At 38.8% G+C, this 19,376-nt stretch overlaps 1 protein-coding gene across 1 annotated transcript in view; it reads left to right on the top strand.

The window, feature by feature from the left end:
• Window positions 1–19,376, top strand: part of CSMD1 (CUB and Sushi multiple domains 1) — a 2,090,911-nt gene that overhangs the window by 1,523,638 nt on the left and 547,897 nt on the right. The window contains exon 11 of the mRNA XM_054498773.1: window positions 1,818–1,921. Coding sequence (XP_054354748.1) covers window positions 1,818–1,921 — 104 coding nt within the window. The remainder of the gene's footprint in view (window positions 1–1,817; window positions 1,922–19,376) is intronic.

The following is a 19,376-nucleotide window of genomic DNA, read 5'->3' as shown; positions in this document are numbered from 1 at the left end:
TTGACAACAGGACCTGCTGATTGTTGAGATGATATACTGACAAAGACTTTCTCTGTCTACCTTTGCCTTGGCTTGAAATAATTACAGAATGGCCCTTTTCCACCCCTAATGAGAGCGCATTCATATAGTGTGACCCCTATCTGTACTCATTGCAAATCAGCCAAACATGACACCTAAACCTTAGTGAATTATCATCGCTTCCTACCAGAACTTTAAACAAGTCAGGACTGAGTTAACATGTCAGAAAGGAAACCACCAGGTCTCAATGATGATTCTTTCAGTTTTAAAATTATCTGATTATCAGATGATGGTCACTTATAAATTGATTCATGAGAAACAAAAAGTAGAAATAAAAATATCAGGTGCTACGTTTAACATGCAGTATTTATACTGGTTTGCAACAGCTATCAACCTCGACACCTGTTTCAAATCAGATTGCTAAAATAATGTATTCATACAAATACTGCAATTTGAAATAGTAGGTTTTTTTAAAATAAATCATAATTGCTGTATTACTAATTTTAGTAAGAATTTCAAGTAGCAAATGTATTCCTTATTGGCATTGCTTGGAAAAGCACCTGTTTAGAGCCTGTTGGAATAGTGGACATGGACTTGGGTATTAGTGGGAAGTCTGTCCTCTCTATGCAATCAGTTACTCTTTTCTTTCAAGCTTAACAAATAGGCATTTGATACTTTTCTACAGTATTTCAGAATTTCTGTTTCATTCTAAAACAGAGCTTATTAAAATGTACTTCCAGTATTATGGTTTCTGTTCCTCCTGTCCTATCTCTCTTCCTCCTTCCTTTCTCACACCCTCTGCGTCGCTCTTGTTACATCTCTCTCTCTCTCTCTCTCTCATTTGTGTATCCATCTATCTGTGTATCTGTCATTTTTCCATCCCCCATCCATCCATCCAGTCTGTCATCTATCTATCTATCTATCTATCTATCTATCTATCTATCTATCTATATCACCTAATCTGTTTATATCTTCTAATCTTCTACCATCCATCTAATCTATCATCTATCTACCATTCCTCTAATTATCATCATGTATTTATCTTCTTTCCTTTTTCTCCTTACTACCCAGGGTTCTAGACTAACTTTTCTTTCCTCATAGTATTGGCCACCAAAGGAAGCATTTCTTCTTTCAGGAGAAAAAGATCTTGTGCTCTACAGAAAGAAGTTAATAGATTATAATATACTGGCACATCAAACATAAACCAGTGTTGTACAGATGTCTTGGTGCTGGTCATCATGACAAAGTATTCTTTGTAAAAAACAAAAAACTTACAGGCTTTGCAAGACTAAATATAGAGGACAGCTTTGTATCCTCATAAAGTCTTTTGGGGTGCTAATGTGGATAATTACATGAAATATGCATATAGAACTTTAAAAATATTTATTGCAGGGCATTCTGGGTATGGTATAAATATATGTCATTAACTATAACCAACATTGCTTTTGCTTATATTGATTTAGTTATTGGTTAATCCAAGCACTCAAACACTGAGAATGTTAAAGTAAACATTTAGTAGATATTTGACTTAAAGTGTTGCAGAGGTTAAATTTCATTTTTAGAGGTGAAAATACGTAAGTTGGGAGTAATAGCAATTCTGAATTTCATAAAATTCTATAATGCCAGGCTATCAAATATATATAATTATCCGTGTAACTACTTAAAGCAGCTCTGGGATCAAATTTGACATTGGTATTAAGGAGCAAAATTTAACACTATCACTAGATGTTTGCGATACCTATTAAAAGTCATGAGAAGTACCTACTGTTCTAAGTCACTGTTTTGTACCTTGTATTTAGGTCATCAAGCTTGCCTTTGAAGAGTTTGAGCTGGAGCGAGGCTATGATACCCTGACGGTTGGTGATGCTGGGAAGGTGGGAGACACCAGATCGGTCTTGTATGTGTGAGTATGTCCTTGAGCTTCTTCTCCTCTTATGCATGCAGTGCGGGGCACGGTGGATGGAGATGAGATTCTACTACAGGCTTGCAATTCAGCCTCAGGTGTTTGCTTAGTGCCATCTATGGCTAATCTAGTGGCCTGCAATCTCATTTTGTATGAGAACACAATATGAGTATAATTTAGGATTATGTTTTATCTGTTTCGACTGTTTTTCTTCAACTATTAAAAACATATATGTTTATGGCAAAAAATTAGTATACTCATGAGGTAGCAAAAAGTAATAAACTTTTCAAATCAACCCCCCCACCTTTTTTTTTTTTTTTTTTTTTTTTTGAGACAGAGTCTCACTCTGTCACCCAGGCTGGAGTGCAGTTGTCTGACCTCAGCTCAGTGCAACCTCTGCCTCCCAGGTTCAAGCAATTCACCTGCCTCAGCCTACTGAGTAGCTGGGATTACAGATGTGCACCATCATGCCAGGCTAATTTTTGTATTTTTAGTAGAGACGGGGTTTTGCCATGTTGGCCAGGCTGGTCTCGAACTCCTGACCTCTGGTGATTTGCCCGCTTCAGCCTCCCAAAATGCTGGGATTACAGGTGTGAGCCACCGCGCCCACCCAACACCTCTTTTTTAACCTCTCTCCTCTGCTTCCCTGTGATGTTATATTATCAGGGTTTTTAAAGAAGTACAGATGCTTTCTAGTTTGGGAAATACAGGCCTTTTTTGGAATAATGCCATACATCTTTCCACGCTTTCTGTAAAACTGCATAATAAAGTAACACATCGTGCGGAAAAGTGTTGGGGGTGACTCAGTATACTTTTGAAGAACTCTGTTTCCAGAGTCTTAGCAAACACGGTGACAGCCTTGCTGTGAATATTTGCAGACTGATCCCACTTCTCAGTTTTCACCAGGATCACAGACTGTTCTGCAGCCTTATGACCTGGGCATCTGCTTCAGCTACTTCCAGAGAGAGGGCCTCAAAGACAGTTTTTGTCCATTTTATCAGACCTGGTTTATCAAAATTAGGAAAATGATTTGAGGATGTACTTCCTCTCTGTTTTTAGCAGAAAGGAAATACCCACTCTTATCTGCCTTTGCAAGTCCACAGATACCTTCTCTTCATGATGTAGATCTTGAAACCACTAAACCAGAAGCGCCTTTCATTAATGGAAAGTGTTCTGCAGGTGTTCACCTTGCTTTCTTTGTCTACTTATATACTACTGAGAATGCCTCTTTGTGGGAAAGAGAATTTCTGGGGTGCCAGATGAGCTGGTCTGCCCTGTGTGAGACACCCATGGGAGCCATGGGCGGCCTCTGAGGAGAAAAGTCTCCTTATTGCCTTCATGTCTTTATGTTCCGAGAGCATAAAAGCTCAGCGGCATGCCACAGGTTGCTTGGGGAAATAACACTCCACTGAAGCAATGGAGAATAATCAAACATCTTGGCTTCTCCTGAAACCCACGCCCACCCATTTCAGTCCCGATAGGTTAAAGATCTTAAGTAGTTTAGACACACGCCTTTGCTCGAGGAAATTCACAGAAGCTGCCACTGCTATACATCTTCTTGAATGACTCACAAGTTCTCCTTCACTGATTAATCCTTTTCCTCATCCCTTCCTACCCCTCCCATTTGCCCTAAGAACAAAGAGCTTGTAAACCAGTAAATTGGGTGGAGGCTGGGAGCTCAGGGCCATGAGCAAGCCTCCGATGCTCAGGTCCCCTGGACCTGCCTTTTAAATTCTTATTCTGTCTCTTCCTAATTCCTTTGTCTCCGCTGGACTCGGGGTACCCGCCGGGTGGTGTGGGGCTGGTTTCCCCAACACTCTTCATTTGTGAGGAAACTTGCCCCTGGTAGCATCCCATATTTCTTTGCTAGAAAAAAGATGCAGTCTATTATACTCACCTTATCCCCTTATTTATTGATTACTTATGAGATAATTCACACATTGAAAAAGCACTAGCCAACTGTTCTGTATATTCCCTTAAAAATCAATGGACCCAGAATAGGACTCCACCAGGAACATGCCTCCTTCATTCATCGTATCTTGGACATTTTGCAAGAGAACCTTATCCCCCCTGAAAATTTATATAAACCACAGTGGAACATGAAGGATCCTATTTTTCCACACCCTTGCCAAATAATGACTCTTTTTTGTGGACAAATTACTAGGTAAAAAAAAATAGTTTTTTTTTTTTTTTAAAAACAGAGTCCTACATCTGAGGGCCCAGATACCTATATTTTGGGCAAGCTTCCAAGGCGATTGTCACATACACTGCCTGCCTTTGACCTGGGACAGTGTTGGGAACAGCACTACAGTGGATAGAAATGGGCCTGCAAGTCAAAGACGGAGTTTCTGGCTCCAGCTATTTGCTATCCCCATGACCCTGAGGGAAGTCATTTTTCTTCTCTCTACCGCTCTTTTCCTGGCTATAAAATATGTATAATAAACTTTTCCAGCCTGTGGGAAAGAGAAAAATGAAATAATGCATGCAAACACTCCGGAGAGCTGAAAAATGTAACCCACACGTATTATTATTACCAAAACACCTAATTTAAGAGAGGATGTCACTAAAATAAATGAGAAAAATTATTAAATAACTGCAAAATTTAAAATATAAATGCAGCCAGGTAATGCCTTATGAAATCCCTTAGGTTATTATTAAAGATCTAAAATCATACACTCATTTTTTAATGCTATTTGTTGTTAAGAAAGCAATTGCAAACTATGTATTACATTGACATAAGTGTTATTAGAGCCTTCTCTCAATAGCTTGAATCTATAAATGAAAAACTAAATAGCCAACTGAATCAAACTGAGATGCCCTTTGGGAAACATAATGTAACCGGGATCAGCTGGGCATTTAATCAGCTGCGGAAGAGGAAAGAAAAGCCACTGATATATGTCGTTAGTGTACCAGATCACAGACAAATAACAGAACACAGAATCACAGCTGGTCTCTTTGAATAAACAGGTAATTTCAGGTGATACATCAACAAATACTTTTGAGTACTTATATGCAAACATTCTTCCCAGCATGGAGTCTATCATCTAATTGGAGAAATGACAGATACACTGGAATAGTTTAAATACTAGTCAGTATATGAAGTCAGAGGATCACATGACACACATTTTAAATAAAGCAGCAGTTTAAAACCTCTTCATGGCAGACTGGCATTCACTACTTTAAACTCAATATTTTGTGGGTTTCTATTTTGTGGGAAATATGGAATTCTAGTTAAATCTCGATTTTAAGAGAAATTTGGAAAATGAAATAGCCTAAAAGTAGATAGCTCCCCCTAAACAGGATTTTAAAAATTCTTATTTCTGATAATAACTTTTCATTTTCTTAATTTTTATGGCACAATATAAAAACATAAAAACATACAGGGATTCCTTCCATAATCCACCTTCCCTGAGAGGTGGATGAAGGAACTTCAGTCATATTTATAGAATGTCAGACTTAAAAGAAAATTAAGTAACTTTCTTTGCAAATGTCTGTTGAGTTCTTTCCAAGCACATCTGTTGAGACTGTTCTCGAATTTGATTTGCGGAGGAACGGCATGGAGAGCTATGGCCTTCCCTGGATTCCCTCTGGCCTTTGCAGCTATTAGCCATTGGTAACCAGGGGATTTCATTAATTCAGGATGTTCTGCGGGTGGCAGGCACAGGTTACAGTTTTAAAATGCCCGTCCCTCTGTGAGAATGAATAGTCAATATTATTAGGGACATCTGTGAGCAAGTAAGGGCGCCTCTGCCTAACCAGATGTGTGAATTAACAAATCAGGATGCTGGTTCTTTCTTAGGGCTGGATTAATCCGTTTTTGCTGAAACTGCTTCTTGCTCCCAGACACTGCCTGGCATGGCTGAGACTTCATTTCTCCCTGTTGTTTTCCGCTGATCCTGAGTCAAAGGGCATCATTCTCTTTTTATTAAAAGACTGCTGAAGAGCCATAAAAAAGCAGACACTATGAACAGACATGTGTGTTTGTGTGTGTATCTTTATATATCTTTAATGTTATCACAGAGTTAATCACTAAACATTTAGTGCCTTGGGGGAAAGCATAAACAATTGATGTTGGTAATAAAGATATAAAGATATTGACTTAAATACACTCTCGATTTTTAAAAAAATCAGAAAACATGATTAGAAATCAAACCAATTAGAAATAAGAATCGTAAAACTCTGGAATCACATGATCCCAACTATTTTTCTGTATATCATCTTTCAGGTAATGGCACAGCCTGTGAGCCTGAATGCCACCGACAGTATAGACAGACTCAACTGTTTGAACCCTGTTCTTGACTTAAAGTCTGTCCATTGTTAGCTTTTCTTTCCCGGCCTCTTATCTGGAAGCTTTCTTGCTTGATTCTTTAAATAATTATTTACTGAATGCCAAATATTATGCTAGGACTCAGCGAGGAGGCAGAGAGAGAATAAGCCATTGTCCTAGCCTTGAGGAGTAATTAGCCTACTGATATAAATTTCATATAATTAGCAATATGAATCTACATTATTAATAGTAAGAGTGCTAATACTGCTACAAATTTTATATTACATTTTATACTTCAAGAAGCATACTATCTTCTTGATACACTTATCTATTGGTTTTAGCCTTCAATGTAAGAGGTCAAAAGAAATGTTATTGGCCAGGCATGGTGGTACACGCCTATAATCCCAGAACTTTGGGAAGTAGAGGAGGGAGAAATACTTGAGGCCAGAAGTTTGAGACCAGCCTGGGCAACATGATGAAACTCCGTCTCTACAAAAAAACAAATACAAAAATTGGCCGGGCGTGGTGGTGCATGCCTGCAGTCCCAGCTACTCAGGAGGCTAAGGTGAAAGGGTCGATTGTGCCCAGGAGATCAAGGCTGCAGTGAGCTATGATCACCCCACTGCACTCCAGCCTGAGCAACAGAGCAAGACACCATTTCAAAAAGAAAAAAAATTATAATAATACTATGAGTTTCTAAACATTTATTTGGTTTGAGTTTAGAAAAAAGAAGTCACCTCTTCTAAGTGTATTTTGATTGCATTTGTAGGGTCTTTTTTTTAGTCTTCTGTGTCTGGAAAGTAAATTACTCATAAAATACACATCTCTAATGGGATACAAACAAGTTTAAAAACAAAACCATTAATATCAAAATGTTGATGGGATCTTGTTATAAAAAATTGGTAATGTTACTAAATGAGGTTTGAACAATGCCTTGAGGATTTTTACGATTTCTGGGAAATCACAAAATATTCCATGGGGTTCTTTTAGCACTTAGTGTAATTTGTAAGCTTCCAGGAACTCTTAAAAACATTCACAGGTAATTTCAGCATTAAAAAGGGACCCCTCTTCTTGACAATGTATTTGTAGGCACCTCCTTTGAAAATTCTATCTGGCAATTCCATTATTCTAAGTAGATAAACGTAAGAATTCTAAATATTTGTACACCATATTTACCCAATATGCTGGTGGGTGTAAAATACCCTCCTTCTAACTAGATGCATCGATTTATATATGCTATTCCTAAAATATGCCTTAAATTTATGCTGATAGACCGGGTGCGGTGGCTGACGCCTGTAATCCCAGCACTTTGGGAGGCTGAGGTGGACGGATCATGAGGTCAGGAGATCGAGACCATCCTGGCTAACACGGTGAAACTCCGTCTCTACTAAAAATACAAAAAATTAGCCGGTTGTGGTGGCGGGCGTCTGTAGTCCCAGCTACTCGGGAGGCTGAGGCAGGAGAATGGCGTGAACCTGGGAGGCGGAGCTTGCAGTGAGCCAAGATCGCGCCCCTGCACTCCAGCCTGGGAAACACAGCGAGAGAGACTCCGTCTCAAAAAATAAATAAATAAAAATTAAAAAGTATGCTGATAATACATCAATCACTGTTGTCTGAAGAGAAGCAGCCCAGTTACTGGAATAACCAAGTCATTTTTGTATAATGCTAGTACAGTCTTAGCCTTCTCCTGTAGTAATGGTTACTTGGCCTGCTTAGTAGAATGTTGTTATGCCAGGTGAGTGCTTTTGTGTCACCTTCTGAGTGTGACAGGTTCAGGACCAACTCCCCGGAATCAAGGAGGATTGAGTAGCCAGCTTCAGGATGGCTAGGGCTGCCCAACCTTCGTCATTACCACTGGAGAGTTCAGACATTGCCACACCTCTCTGGACACCCTGTGTGGTTTGGGCTTCTTCTTCCAAGAACCCTGTTGGTAGGGGGATAAACAAACCACTGGGCTTCAGCATTTTGGATTTGGGCTAGCAGCTGCAGTGGAGCTATCTGGGAAAGCCGGCAGAGTCAGAGACCTTGGGGACCCATCGGATGTGTCTTGAGGGCAACCTTCCTACAGGGAAGAAGAAGCAAGCCATAGGTCCCACAGGAAGCTGAGCCCGAGGGCAGCTCCTGCTGCAAATAAGGTGGGGCTCCATTTCAGCTAATCTGGGGTCCAGGCAGCTGAGTGAACAGCAGGAGTCATTTCCAGTTGTTCTGGCTGTTCTATCACAGGTATAGCCTCACTGTGGCTATTTTCTCTGAGGAGCCAAAAAATGCATGCCTGTTTTTATAGACCCAGAAGACCTAGGAATCTCTTCCACAATTCGTCAGTCCAAAAGCATTTAAAGATTTTTATTGTTTGTTTTTCATCTCAAATTAACATCGAAGGTTGTTATTATTTTGGGGCGATAAGTCCATTAAAACAATAGATGGCATGCATTTATAGTGCACCATCCCTGACTCCCTCTCTTATGCCTTTTACCCTCAAAGGATTGTTGCATCAAATAGAATGGTAGATGAAAAATAGTTTTAAAAAGGTTAAAAGTACAGTACAAGGAGAAGGTAATATTGTATTACTATAGCTATCATCACTGTCTTAATATAATAAAACATCCAGAGTTCTGCCATGTTCAGAATCAAATTTGAAAATGAAATATAATGGAAAGAAAGAAGGAAAGAGGAGATTGAACTGTCATTTAATGCACCTGTATTGTTTCTTGACAAACTTGTGACAAAGATATCATTTCTATCTGCCAAGCGAAGACAAGGAGAGCTCGAATAGATAGTCACTGAGGAAAAAAATGCTGCCTAATTGGTCATTGAACCCCTGGTGTTAATACAAGGGGATCTTTGTAGACTTTGTCCAGATCCCCAGTGGAAATGTTTTGCAAATCTATAGTAAAATATTACAACCAGCATATTCACCTTGATATGATCCACTGATCTTATTCAGATTTCCTGTTTTATTTTATTTTTTTTTTTTTTTGAGGTAGAGTCTCACTCTGTCACCTAGGCTGGAGTGAGTGGCACAGTCTCTGCTCACTGCAACTGCCGCCTCTCAAGTTCATGGGATTCTCATGCCTCAGTCTCAAGAGTAGCCGGGATAACCAGCATGCGCCACCACACACAGCTAATTTAATTTCCTGTTTTATTGGTATCATTTGTGTTTCTCTCTCTCTCTCTCTTTCTCTGTGTGTGTGTGTGTGTGTGTGTGTGTGTGTGTGTGTGTGTATTGGTATGAAGTTCTGTACAATTTCACTACCTGTTTAAGTTCCTGTATCCACCACAGTCAAGACACAGGTAATTTCTAATACCCCAAAGTTCCCTCATGTTTTCTTTAATAATCATAGCCAACTCCCTGTTTTCTACACTTAAACCTGACCCCTGCCAACCATTATCTGCACTCCAGCTCTAAAATTTTGTCATTGCAAGAATGTTATATAATTAGAAGCATGTAGTGTGTTACCTTCTATGATTGCTTCTCACTCAGCAAAATTCCCTGGACTTTGTATACTGCAATGGTTTCCTCCCATTTTTTGCTGACTGGTATTTCAAGGTATGAATGTTCCACAGTTTCTTTACATTCACCCACTGATGGACACCTGGATTGCTTCGTATTTGACTATTATGAAGAAAGCTACTATGACATTTGTATATAGGTTGTTATGTAAACATGAGTTTTGATTTCCCTTGGAAAATTACTTAGGAGTGTAATTGCTTGGGTTGTATGTTGGTTGTATGTTTAGTTTTGTAGGAAACTGCCCAGCTGTTTTCTGGCATGGTTCCAACGTCACAGCCTGTGATGTTAAGTGGTCCTCATGCTCACGCCATCCCCACAATTGGTTTTATCATCATTTTTTCTGCTCCAAAAGGTGTGTAGTGACACGTCTTTGTGGTTTAAATTTGCATTTTCCTGATGGCTAATGATGTTGAACATTTTGTCAGATGCTTATTTACTATCTGACATCTTCTTTGGCAAAATGTCTAAGTCTTTTTCCCATTTTCTAAGCAGATGTATCTTATTAAGTTTTGAGAATTCTTTGTATAGTCAAGATATTAGTGCTTTGTAGAATACATGGTTTGCAGCTATTTTTTCTCAGTCTGCAGCTTGTCTTTTTACTTTCTTCATGTGGGTTTCAACACATGGCAAAAGCTTTTAATTTTGATGAAGTCTAGTTTATGGGCTTTCCCATAAAGGCCAGTGCTTTTGCTGTCAAGTCTAAGGATTCCTTGCCTAGAGAGGAGTCCTTCTATACATTTTCCTAAAAGTTTTACAGTTTTGCATATTACATTTAAGTCTCTTATCCCTTTTGAGTTAGTTTTTGTATGCGGCATGAGACAGAGGTTGAGGTTCACGGTTTGCCCTGCAGTTCGTGTATCCAACTGCTCAGTGGCATTTGTTGAAAGGACTCTCCTTTCTCCATTGAACTGCTTTTCTACCTTCATTAAAAACTAGTTAGATGTATTTGTGTGGGTCTATTTCTGAGCTCTCTGTTCTGTTACACTGATGTGTGTCTAGTCTTCTACCAATGCCACACATTGCTGATTACTATAACTGTTTAGTAAATGTTAATATCAGGCGGAGTGATGTTTCTCACTTTATTCTTCTTTGTCAAGAGACTTAGCTATTCTAGGGCAGGTGCCACTCTATATTAGTTTGAGAATACCATATACATATATGCATGTATACTCCCAGCAATGTATAAAAATATTGCTGGGATTGTGATAGGAATTACATTAAAGCTATTGATAAATTTGGAGAAAATTGACATATTTACTATGTTAAATCTTTCAACTCATGAACACTATATGTCCTGTGAATCGTCAAATGTTTCTTTTTTGGCATTAGCTGATATATCATGTTCTTTCTTTAGCCTCTTCCAATGGTGGATGACATTGATTGATTTTTTTAAAAGTTGACTCAGCCTTGCATAAATGGAATAAATTCTACTTCATGATTGAGTATAATTTATTTGTACATTGTTGCATTCAGTTTTCTAATATTTTGTTGAGGATATTTGCAACTACATTCATAAAAGATATCGGTCTATAGTTCTCTCTTTCTTTTTTGTACTGCCTTTGTCTGGCTTCGGTATCAGTTTAATACTAGCTTCATTATAAGATTATAATGGCTATAAAATATTTTCTCTTTTGTTATTCTCTGCAAGAGTTTATGAAATCTTGATGTTAATTGTTACTTATAAATTGGTAGAATTTTCTATTGAAACCATCTGGGTCTGAGGATTTTATTTTTGGAGAACATGTTATAACATTAATTTCTATAATAAAGGACTATTCAGATTGTCTGTTTTATCTTGGTTGAGTTTTGGTAGTTAATAGTTTTTGAGAAATCAGTTTATATTTAATAATATGTTGAATTTATGAATTTACAGTTATTTATAATATTTCCTTATTATCTTTGTGATGGCTGATGAATCTGTAGTAATATCCACTATTTTATTTCTGATATTTGTAATTGTTCCCTTCTACCTCTCTATCTCTCTCTTTCTCTTTTTCTGACTTTCTGCAAGTCTTCTTATGGGTTCATCAATTATATTATTTTTCAGAGAAAATATTTGTTTCATTATTTTTTCTACTGTTTATCTATTTCTATTTCATTAATTTAAACTTCTATCACACTCTTCCTCCTAGTTTCTTTGAGTCTATTTTGCATTACTTTTGCTAGAATCTTGAGGTAGGAACTTAAGTAATTGTTTTCATTCTTTTCTATCTAATGTAGTCATTTACTGTTATAAATTTTCCTCTTGGCACTGTTTTATCTGCATCCCACATGTTTTTATATGTTGTGTTTTTATTTTCACTTCATTCTATGTATTTTTTTATTTCACTTGAGACTTTCCCTTTGAATCATGGATTATTTAGAAATGTGTTATTTAATTTCCATATGTTTAGAGATTTTTCTACTGCCTTTTAATCACTGATTTCTAGTTTGATTCCTTTGTGATCAGAGAATAAATTCTCTATGATTTCAGTTCACTTGAATATGTCAAGCTCTATTATCTGGCCCAGGGTGTGATTTATCTTTTGTCAACTTTTCATAGGGGTTTGAAAAACATGTGTATTCAGTTGAGAGTTCCATATTCGTCAGTTAGATCCTGTTGGTTGATTGAATATCCTTTTTGATCTTTTCTGCCTGTTTTCTAAGGGTGCTAAAGTTTTCAACTATACTTGTGGAGGTTGCTATTTTTCTCTTAGCTTTATCAGTTTTTGCTTCTTGTCGTGAAGCTCTGATATTTGGTTTGTACACATTTAGGAGTGTTACATATTTCTGGTGGGTCAATCCTTTTATTATTTTGTGGTGTCCCTCTTTGTCTCTGATACTTTTATTTGCCTTAAGTCTACTTCGTCAGATATTAACATAGGCACTCCTGGTTTTTATTATTAATATTTACATGGTATGTCTTTTCTTTCTTTTACTATCAACATGCCTGGGTCATTGATTTTGGCATATATTTTAAGCCTCATTATTTGGGTAATTTTTTAATACATTCTGCCTCTCTCTGATATTTGAGTGGCATATCTAGACCATTTATATTTAAGGTAATTATTGATATGTTTAGTACTTTGTCCGGCATTTTATTATTTGTTTATTTCTGTTTCTTATTCCCTTTTTACTGCTTTTCTTGCCTTCCTAGGGGTTATTAAGTTTTGTTTTTTAATTCTATCTTAACCTATTTGTGGTATATTTCATGTATTTCTTTGTAGTTTTCAAAGTGGTTGTTCTGGGCATTACAATAAACATATGTGACTTATAACAGTCTACTGATACATTTATTTCCTACTGTTACTATAGAATATTCCACAAACTTGGTGGCTCAAAACAGCAGAAATTTGTACTCTTAGTTCTGGAAACCAGAAGTCCAAGTCAGGTTTTCTAGGCCAGCATCAAGATGTGGGTAGAGCTGGAATCACTCCAAAGGCTCTGGGAAAGAATTCATCCCTTCCTTCTTCCAGCTTAGGGCAGCTGCCGGCATTCCTTGGCTTGTGGCCACATCAACCCACTCTCTGCATTCAGAGTCACAAGACCATCTTCTCTGCCTGAAATCTCCCTCTGCCTCTCTCTTATATGGATACTAGTGGTGGCATTTAGGGTCCACCTAGATCATTCAGGACAATCCCCCACATTTAGATCCTTAAGTTAATCACATTTGCAAAATCTTTCATCTGAAAAGTAAGATTCACTGATTTGAGGGATTACAGTGAGAGCAGGATTGGACAGGAGTGAGGCCATTATTTATCTTACTACAACTAATGCCAACATTTACCACCTGAAGTATGGAAACCGCACTTGCATTTGGGGCCCTTTACCCCTTCAACTTTTTGAAATTATTATCTGAAGTACCAGACGCTGTTCTAATTGTTGTTTCAATCATTAAGTAAGATTTATGGAACTCATGGTAAACAAAATAGTCCATTTTATATTGTATAGATTCCTCTTGTTTTTTCTTTCGAAAACACAAGTAAAAGTTTCTTTTCTTTTCTTCTTCATTTGTTTTCAAGAAGAATGTCCTTGAGCCAACTGTTAAGGGCAGGTCTACCACCTACTCTGGTTTTTTTTTTGTTTGTTTGTTTGTTTTTTTTTTTTTTTTTTTTTTTGAGATGGAGTCTTGCACTGTCGCCCAGGCTGGAGTGCAGTGACAAATCTCGGCTCACTGCAAGCTCTGCCTTCCGGGTTCACACCACTCTCCTGCCTCATCCTCCCTAGTAGCTGGGACTACAGGTGCCTGCCACCACGCCCGGCTAATTTTTTGTATTTTTAGTTGAGACAGGGTTTCACTATGTTAGCCAAGATGGTCTCGATCTCCTGACCTTGTGATCCGCTCGCCTTGGCCTCCCAAAGTGCTGGGATTACAAGCGTGAGCCACTGCCCCCAGCCTACCACCTACTCTTAATTTGCAACAACAAATTCTTTGCCTGATAATTTTTTTAAATTCCCTTTATTTCTGAAGGATAGATTCACTGAATATAGAATTTGTGGTTGTCAGTTCTTCCTTCTGGCCTCCATGATCCCAAATGGGAAAATCATTGTCATTGAAGTAGTTTTATCCTGTAGGTAATATTTTGTTTCTTTTTGGTTGTTTTTTCTGTCTTTAGTTTTTAAAAGTTGGATTAGATGTGTCTTGGAATGGATTTGTTTAGGTTTATTTTTGAGAGGTTAACTTAGATTTTTTTGGGTCTATAAATTCATGTGTTTTGCCAAATTTGGGAAGTTTTCAGCAATTATTTTTTTAAATAATTTCAACACCATCATCTAGCTCATCTCCTTCTGGAATTCTAATGATAAAAAATAGTTGGATTCTTTTTTGTGTGTTTTTGTTTTGTTTTGTTTTGTCCCACAGGCCTCTGAAGCTTTATTCCTTTTCCTTTTAATTTTTTATTTTTGAGACAGAGTCTTGTTCCATTGCTCCAGGAGGCTGGAGTGCAGTGGCACGATCTCTGCTCACTGCATCCTCCGCCTCCTGGGTTCAAGCAATTCTCCTGCCTCAACCTCCTGAGTAGTAGGGACTACAGGTGCGTGCCACCACACCCAGCTAATTTTTTTTTTTTTGTATTTTAATAAAGACGGGGTTTCACTGTGTTGCCCAGGCTGGTCTTGAACTCCTGAGCTCAGGCAATCCATCCACCTAGGCCTCCCAAAGTGCTGAGATTACAGATGTGAGCCACCACTCCCGGCCTCTTTTCCATTTTTAGTCTGTTTTCTCTGTGTTGTTCAGTGTAGGAGAATTCCATTGATCTCAAGTTCACTGATTCTATTATTGCTCATTTCAATTTTAATATTAAGCAAATCTAGCAATTTTTAGTTTTCTCTTATTTTTAGTTCCATGATTTCATTTTAGTTCATTTTTATAACTTATTTCTTTACTTAGATTTATCTTTTTTTTTCATCTGTTTGCAGATAATTTGTAAATGATCACTGAAGCATTTTTAAGAGACCTGGCTTTAAAATCCACCCTCTGATTCATTTCTGTTGGGGTTGGTTGATTGTCTTTCATCATTCAAGCCATGATTTCCTTGGCTCTTGGTGTGATGATTGTGTCCCGGCTCTTTTGTGTGTCATGTTGGGTATTGCTAGGTACTATTTATATCTTTTATTGGGTTGATGAAAAAGCAATTGTGGTTTTTGCCACTGAAAGTAATGGCATTTATGCCATTGAAAGTAATGGCAGGCCGGGCGCGGTGGCTCACACCTATAATCCCAGCACTTTGGGGGGCCGAGGTGGGCAGATCACCTGAGGTCGGGAGTTCAAGACCAGCATGACCAACATGGAGAAACCCCGTCTCTGCTAAAAGTACAAAATTATCTGGGCATGGTGGTGCATGCCTGTAATCCCAGCTACTTGGGAGGCTGAGGCAGGAGAATCACTTGAACCCAGGAGGCGGAGGTTGCGGTGAGCCAAGATCATGCCACTACACTCCAGCCTGGGCGACAAGAGTGAAACTCCGTCTAAAAAATAAATAAATAAATAAATAAAAATAATGGCAAAAACTGCAATTGCTTTTGTACCCACCTAATATTTTAGCAAGCAAGTACCTTGTTTAGGCTTGGCATGTGGGTCTCAGCCTATTTTGTGGGCTGGGGAGGAGGTTCCAATGATAATTTGACTGTTGGAGCCTTCAAGGGTTTACTTTGATCTGCTCAGTGGATTTAGTGCCGAAGGAGGCTCCACTGCTCTCTGCTGGTGCTGGCTGAGGGGGCAGAAGGATTTCCCAGGCTTGGAGTGCATGGGTTGGGTGGGCTGGGGGAGATGATGGTGAGGGGATGAGGGAGGTCGGAGGGACCCCTCTTTCCAGTGCCCCCTCACCTATTCCACCCCCTCTACCCCTGTGTCTGGGTGGGGAGGAGACTCAGTCTCAGACCTACTGGGACAAAGGGCCTTCCCAGGGGAGATGACTTATATAGCTGCATCCCTCTTGCAGGTTCTGCCTTCTTAGATATTTTTCCTTTGACAAAGCAGCCCTGGGACCACAAGGAACACGAATCCTTCCTTGGATGTTTGTTGTTGGTGTGGCTCTTACGTCCATTTTCTTTGCGTGGTGCTGCCTGTCTGGTAGTCAGACGGGTCACAGTTGCATCTGGAGAAGGAATGGGCCTGCTGCGGTCCTTCTGTCGCCTGGTCAGGGGTGGAAAACAGCAGGTCGGAGTGGCCTTCTGTTTGTGATAGCCCACAAGTCACCCCACGCTCTGCTGTTTCTCTGGTCCTGGGTCCCAGGCCAGCTTGTCTTTCTCCTATCACATTTTAGCAGTGTCTTCTGGTAGCTTCTTGTGCAATTACCAGGCCTGATACTTGTGTTTTACACAGAGGGGGATGGAAAAAACAATCTCCATGTCATGAGGACTGGCAGTCCACATACTTTTAAATAGTGTGGGCTGCAGTCAATAAAGGAAATCTGTAAAGTACCATCACTTTGGGCTTCAGTTAACTTTTATTTTCCCCTTTGATCTGCAAGATCAAGAGGTTTGGATTAGATCTTTTTCACGCAGTTCCACACATGAACAATTTATAATTTGGATAATGTTTAGTGAATTTAAAATAGCCATTGTAAATGATTGATGTAAGTCACATCATCTTCTATGCCACCTGGCTGTAATGGATTTCAGCACAGTAAAAAAGGCTGCCATACTTGAATGAGGCGTGTGCATGAGTCAAAGTAAATCAAATCTAAAGCTTGTTCTAATTTCATGTTAATGCCAGTGGGGAAATGATAATAACTTCAGTATATGTATGAATTACCTTCAGTTTTAACATTGTATTTAATAATATGATTATTTATTCAATAAAAGCACTCCCTTGACTTATTTTTCAGTCAGCTTGATTTATAAATCAGATTCCTGCTCCTTTCCACCTGCCCTGGCCCTCTGCAGTGGTACACATCATGTAAATAAACATGGAATCAGTAACTGCCATGTCCTGGGACCCCGCCTAGGTGCTGGGTAGGTAGAGAACCTGTAACTCACTTTACTTGCTCTCAGTACCTGCTCAATACTGTATCTGAAGATATGTGAGAGACCCAAGAGTGCAAATATGGCCTTCCAGAGCTTAAATTCCTTCTGGCTTGGCTTATCAAACAACTGAGTTGACTTCTAATTCTGCCCCTGGCTGCTTTGCACCTGCCTATTTGTACCGGAGATATTTATCAACACATCTCTGAAACTCATTACTGGTATTTTACTCCATCCTCAAGAGGAATGACTCTGCCCACGTATCCAGGTGCCTGAACAGATAATACCGTGTCTTTACTTCTCCTTATTAATCTCCAGCTCACCCTGTGTCTACCCAATTAAGGCACATAGTCAATTAAATCATACAATTAAGTAACTCTGTGTTTTCTCCACATTCGAAACAATTTATGCCATTCATGGACATTAAAGGAACATAAAGACTACAAAGTAGTTCAGTTTTAGGCAAGTTTTTATCTTAGGGGCAGGCTTTACTTTTCCATTGCCCAATTTACAATTGTAATGAGTATATTAAAGGTTTAGCACATGCCCCCTTTTTTTTAATTCAGGTACATGCCCATAAAATCCAGGCATCTCATATTGCAGGTGCTACATTGCATTAGTGTTGTATTTTGACAGCTTCGTGACACATGCAGAATTTTTCTTCAGGTCTGAACAAATTATTTTTAAGTGATATACAGTAAAATAGAACTTTTTGTGTGTACAGATCTATGACTGTAAATACATGTATAGATTTGTGTAACCGCCAGCAAAATCAGAACATAGAACATTCCCTTCACTTCAAAATACTGTAGTATCCCTTTGTGGTGACAGGCTCCCCCACCTTAAACCCTGAACTACTTACTGATTCACTTTTTTTTTTTTTTGAGGCGGATTCTTGCTCTGTTGCCCAGGGTACAGTGACACAATCTTGGCTCACTGCAACCTCTGCTTCCCAGGTTCAAGCCATTCCCTTGCCTCAGCCTCCCAAGTAGCTGGGATTACAGATGCCTGCCACCAAGCCTGGCTAATGTTCATATATTTAGTAGAGATGGAGTTTCACCATGTTGGCCAGGCTGGTCTCGAACTCCTGACCTCAAGTAATCTGCCCGCCTTGGCCTCAAAAAAGTGCTGGCATTACAGGCGTAAGCCACCACGCCTGGCTGATTCATTATTTATCCTTGTAATTTTGTCTTTTTGAGAATGTCGTGCCAATGGATGTATGTTGTATGTAACCTTTGAGATTGCAAGTGGAAAAGCCAAGTGGTACAGCCATTCTGGAAAATAGGTTGGTAGTTTCATATGAGGGTAAATATACATCAGTCATATGACCCAGAAATCCCACTCCTAAGTATTTACCCTAGAAAAATAAAATTTATACCATATGAATGTTTATAGTAACTCTATTCACAATTGCCAAAATAGAAACATTGTAAATATTCTTTGACAGGGAATTGGAAAAACACATGTATATTTTTACAAAAGAACTATACTCAGTACTCCCAAAAACAAACCACTGATACACAGAACAACATGGGAATTTCACTGGGTTATGTTGATGAAAGATTTCAGAGTCAGAGTTAGGTTTTATCCATCTGTTGTTTTGTTTTGCTTTTTGCTTTTTGGTTGAGCCAAGGCCTCGCTATGTTGCCCGGGCTGGTCTTGAAGTCCTGGATTCAAGTGGTCCTCCCACCTCAGCCTCCAGAAGTGCTGAGATTACAGGCATGAGCCACCACACCCAGCCCTTAACACATGTATTTCATGTAGATTAAAATAGAACTATTGAACCATTTAGCAAGGTCCAAAGGGAAGATTTGTTCAGAGATGAGATTGTTCTTGTCTACACAGTAAAATCACAAGTAACCAAAACATCATAAAGTTACTGTATCTTATGGTTGTCATTAAGCTTTCAAGAACACTGACACATTTGCACTGGAAAGAGTTTAGTTACACTCTCAAAAAGTTAAATGTACCCACAAAGTGCCCTAGTTGTGAGACAGGAACAAATACATAATCAAATGTCATTTCCTTCATTTTGGGTTAACCACTTCACATACTTGAAATTAGAGTCATAATCACTGCTGATTTCAGTTCAACATTGATACGGACTGCAACCAGACACCAATGTGAGACAGCAGTATCTTCACTGAAATCTGTGCAAAAGATCATAGAATTTTAGATCTGAGGAATTCCTTCAAGGTGGATTAATACAATTCTCTTGTTTTGTAGATGAGGAA

The sequence above is a fragment of the Pongo pygmaeus genome, chromosome 7 (assembly GCF_028885625.2).
Source record: "Pongo pygmaeus isolate AG05252 chromosome 7, NHGRI_mPonPyg2-v2.0_pri, whole genome shotgun sequence".
Classification (NCBI taxonomy): Eukaryota; Metazoa; Chordata; class Mammalia; order Primates; family Hominidae; genus Pongo; species Pongo pygmaeus.
This window is presented reverse-complemented; position numbering and strand designations above follow the sequence as displayed.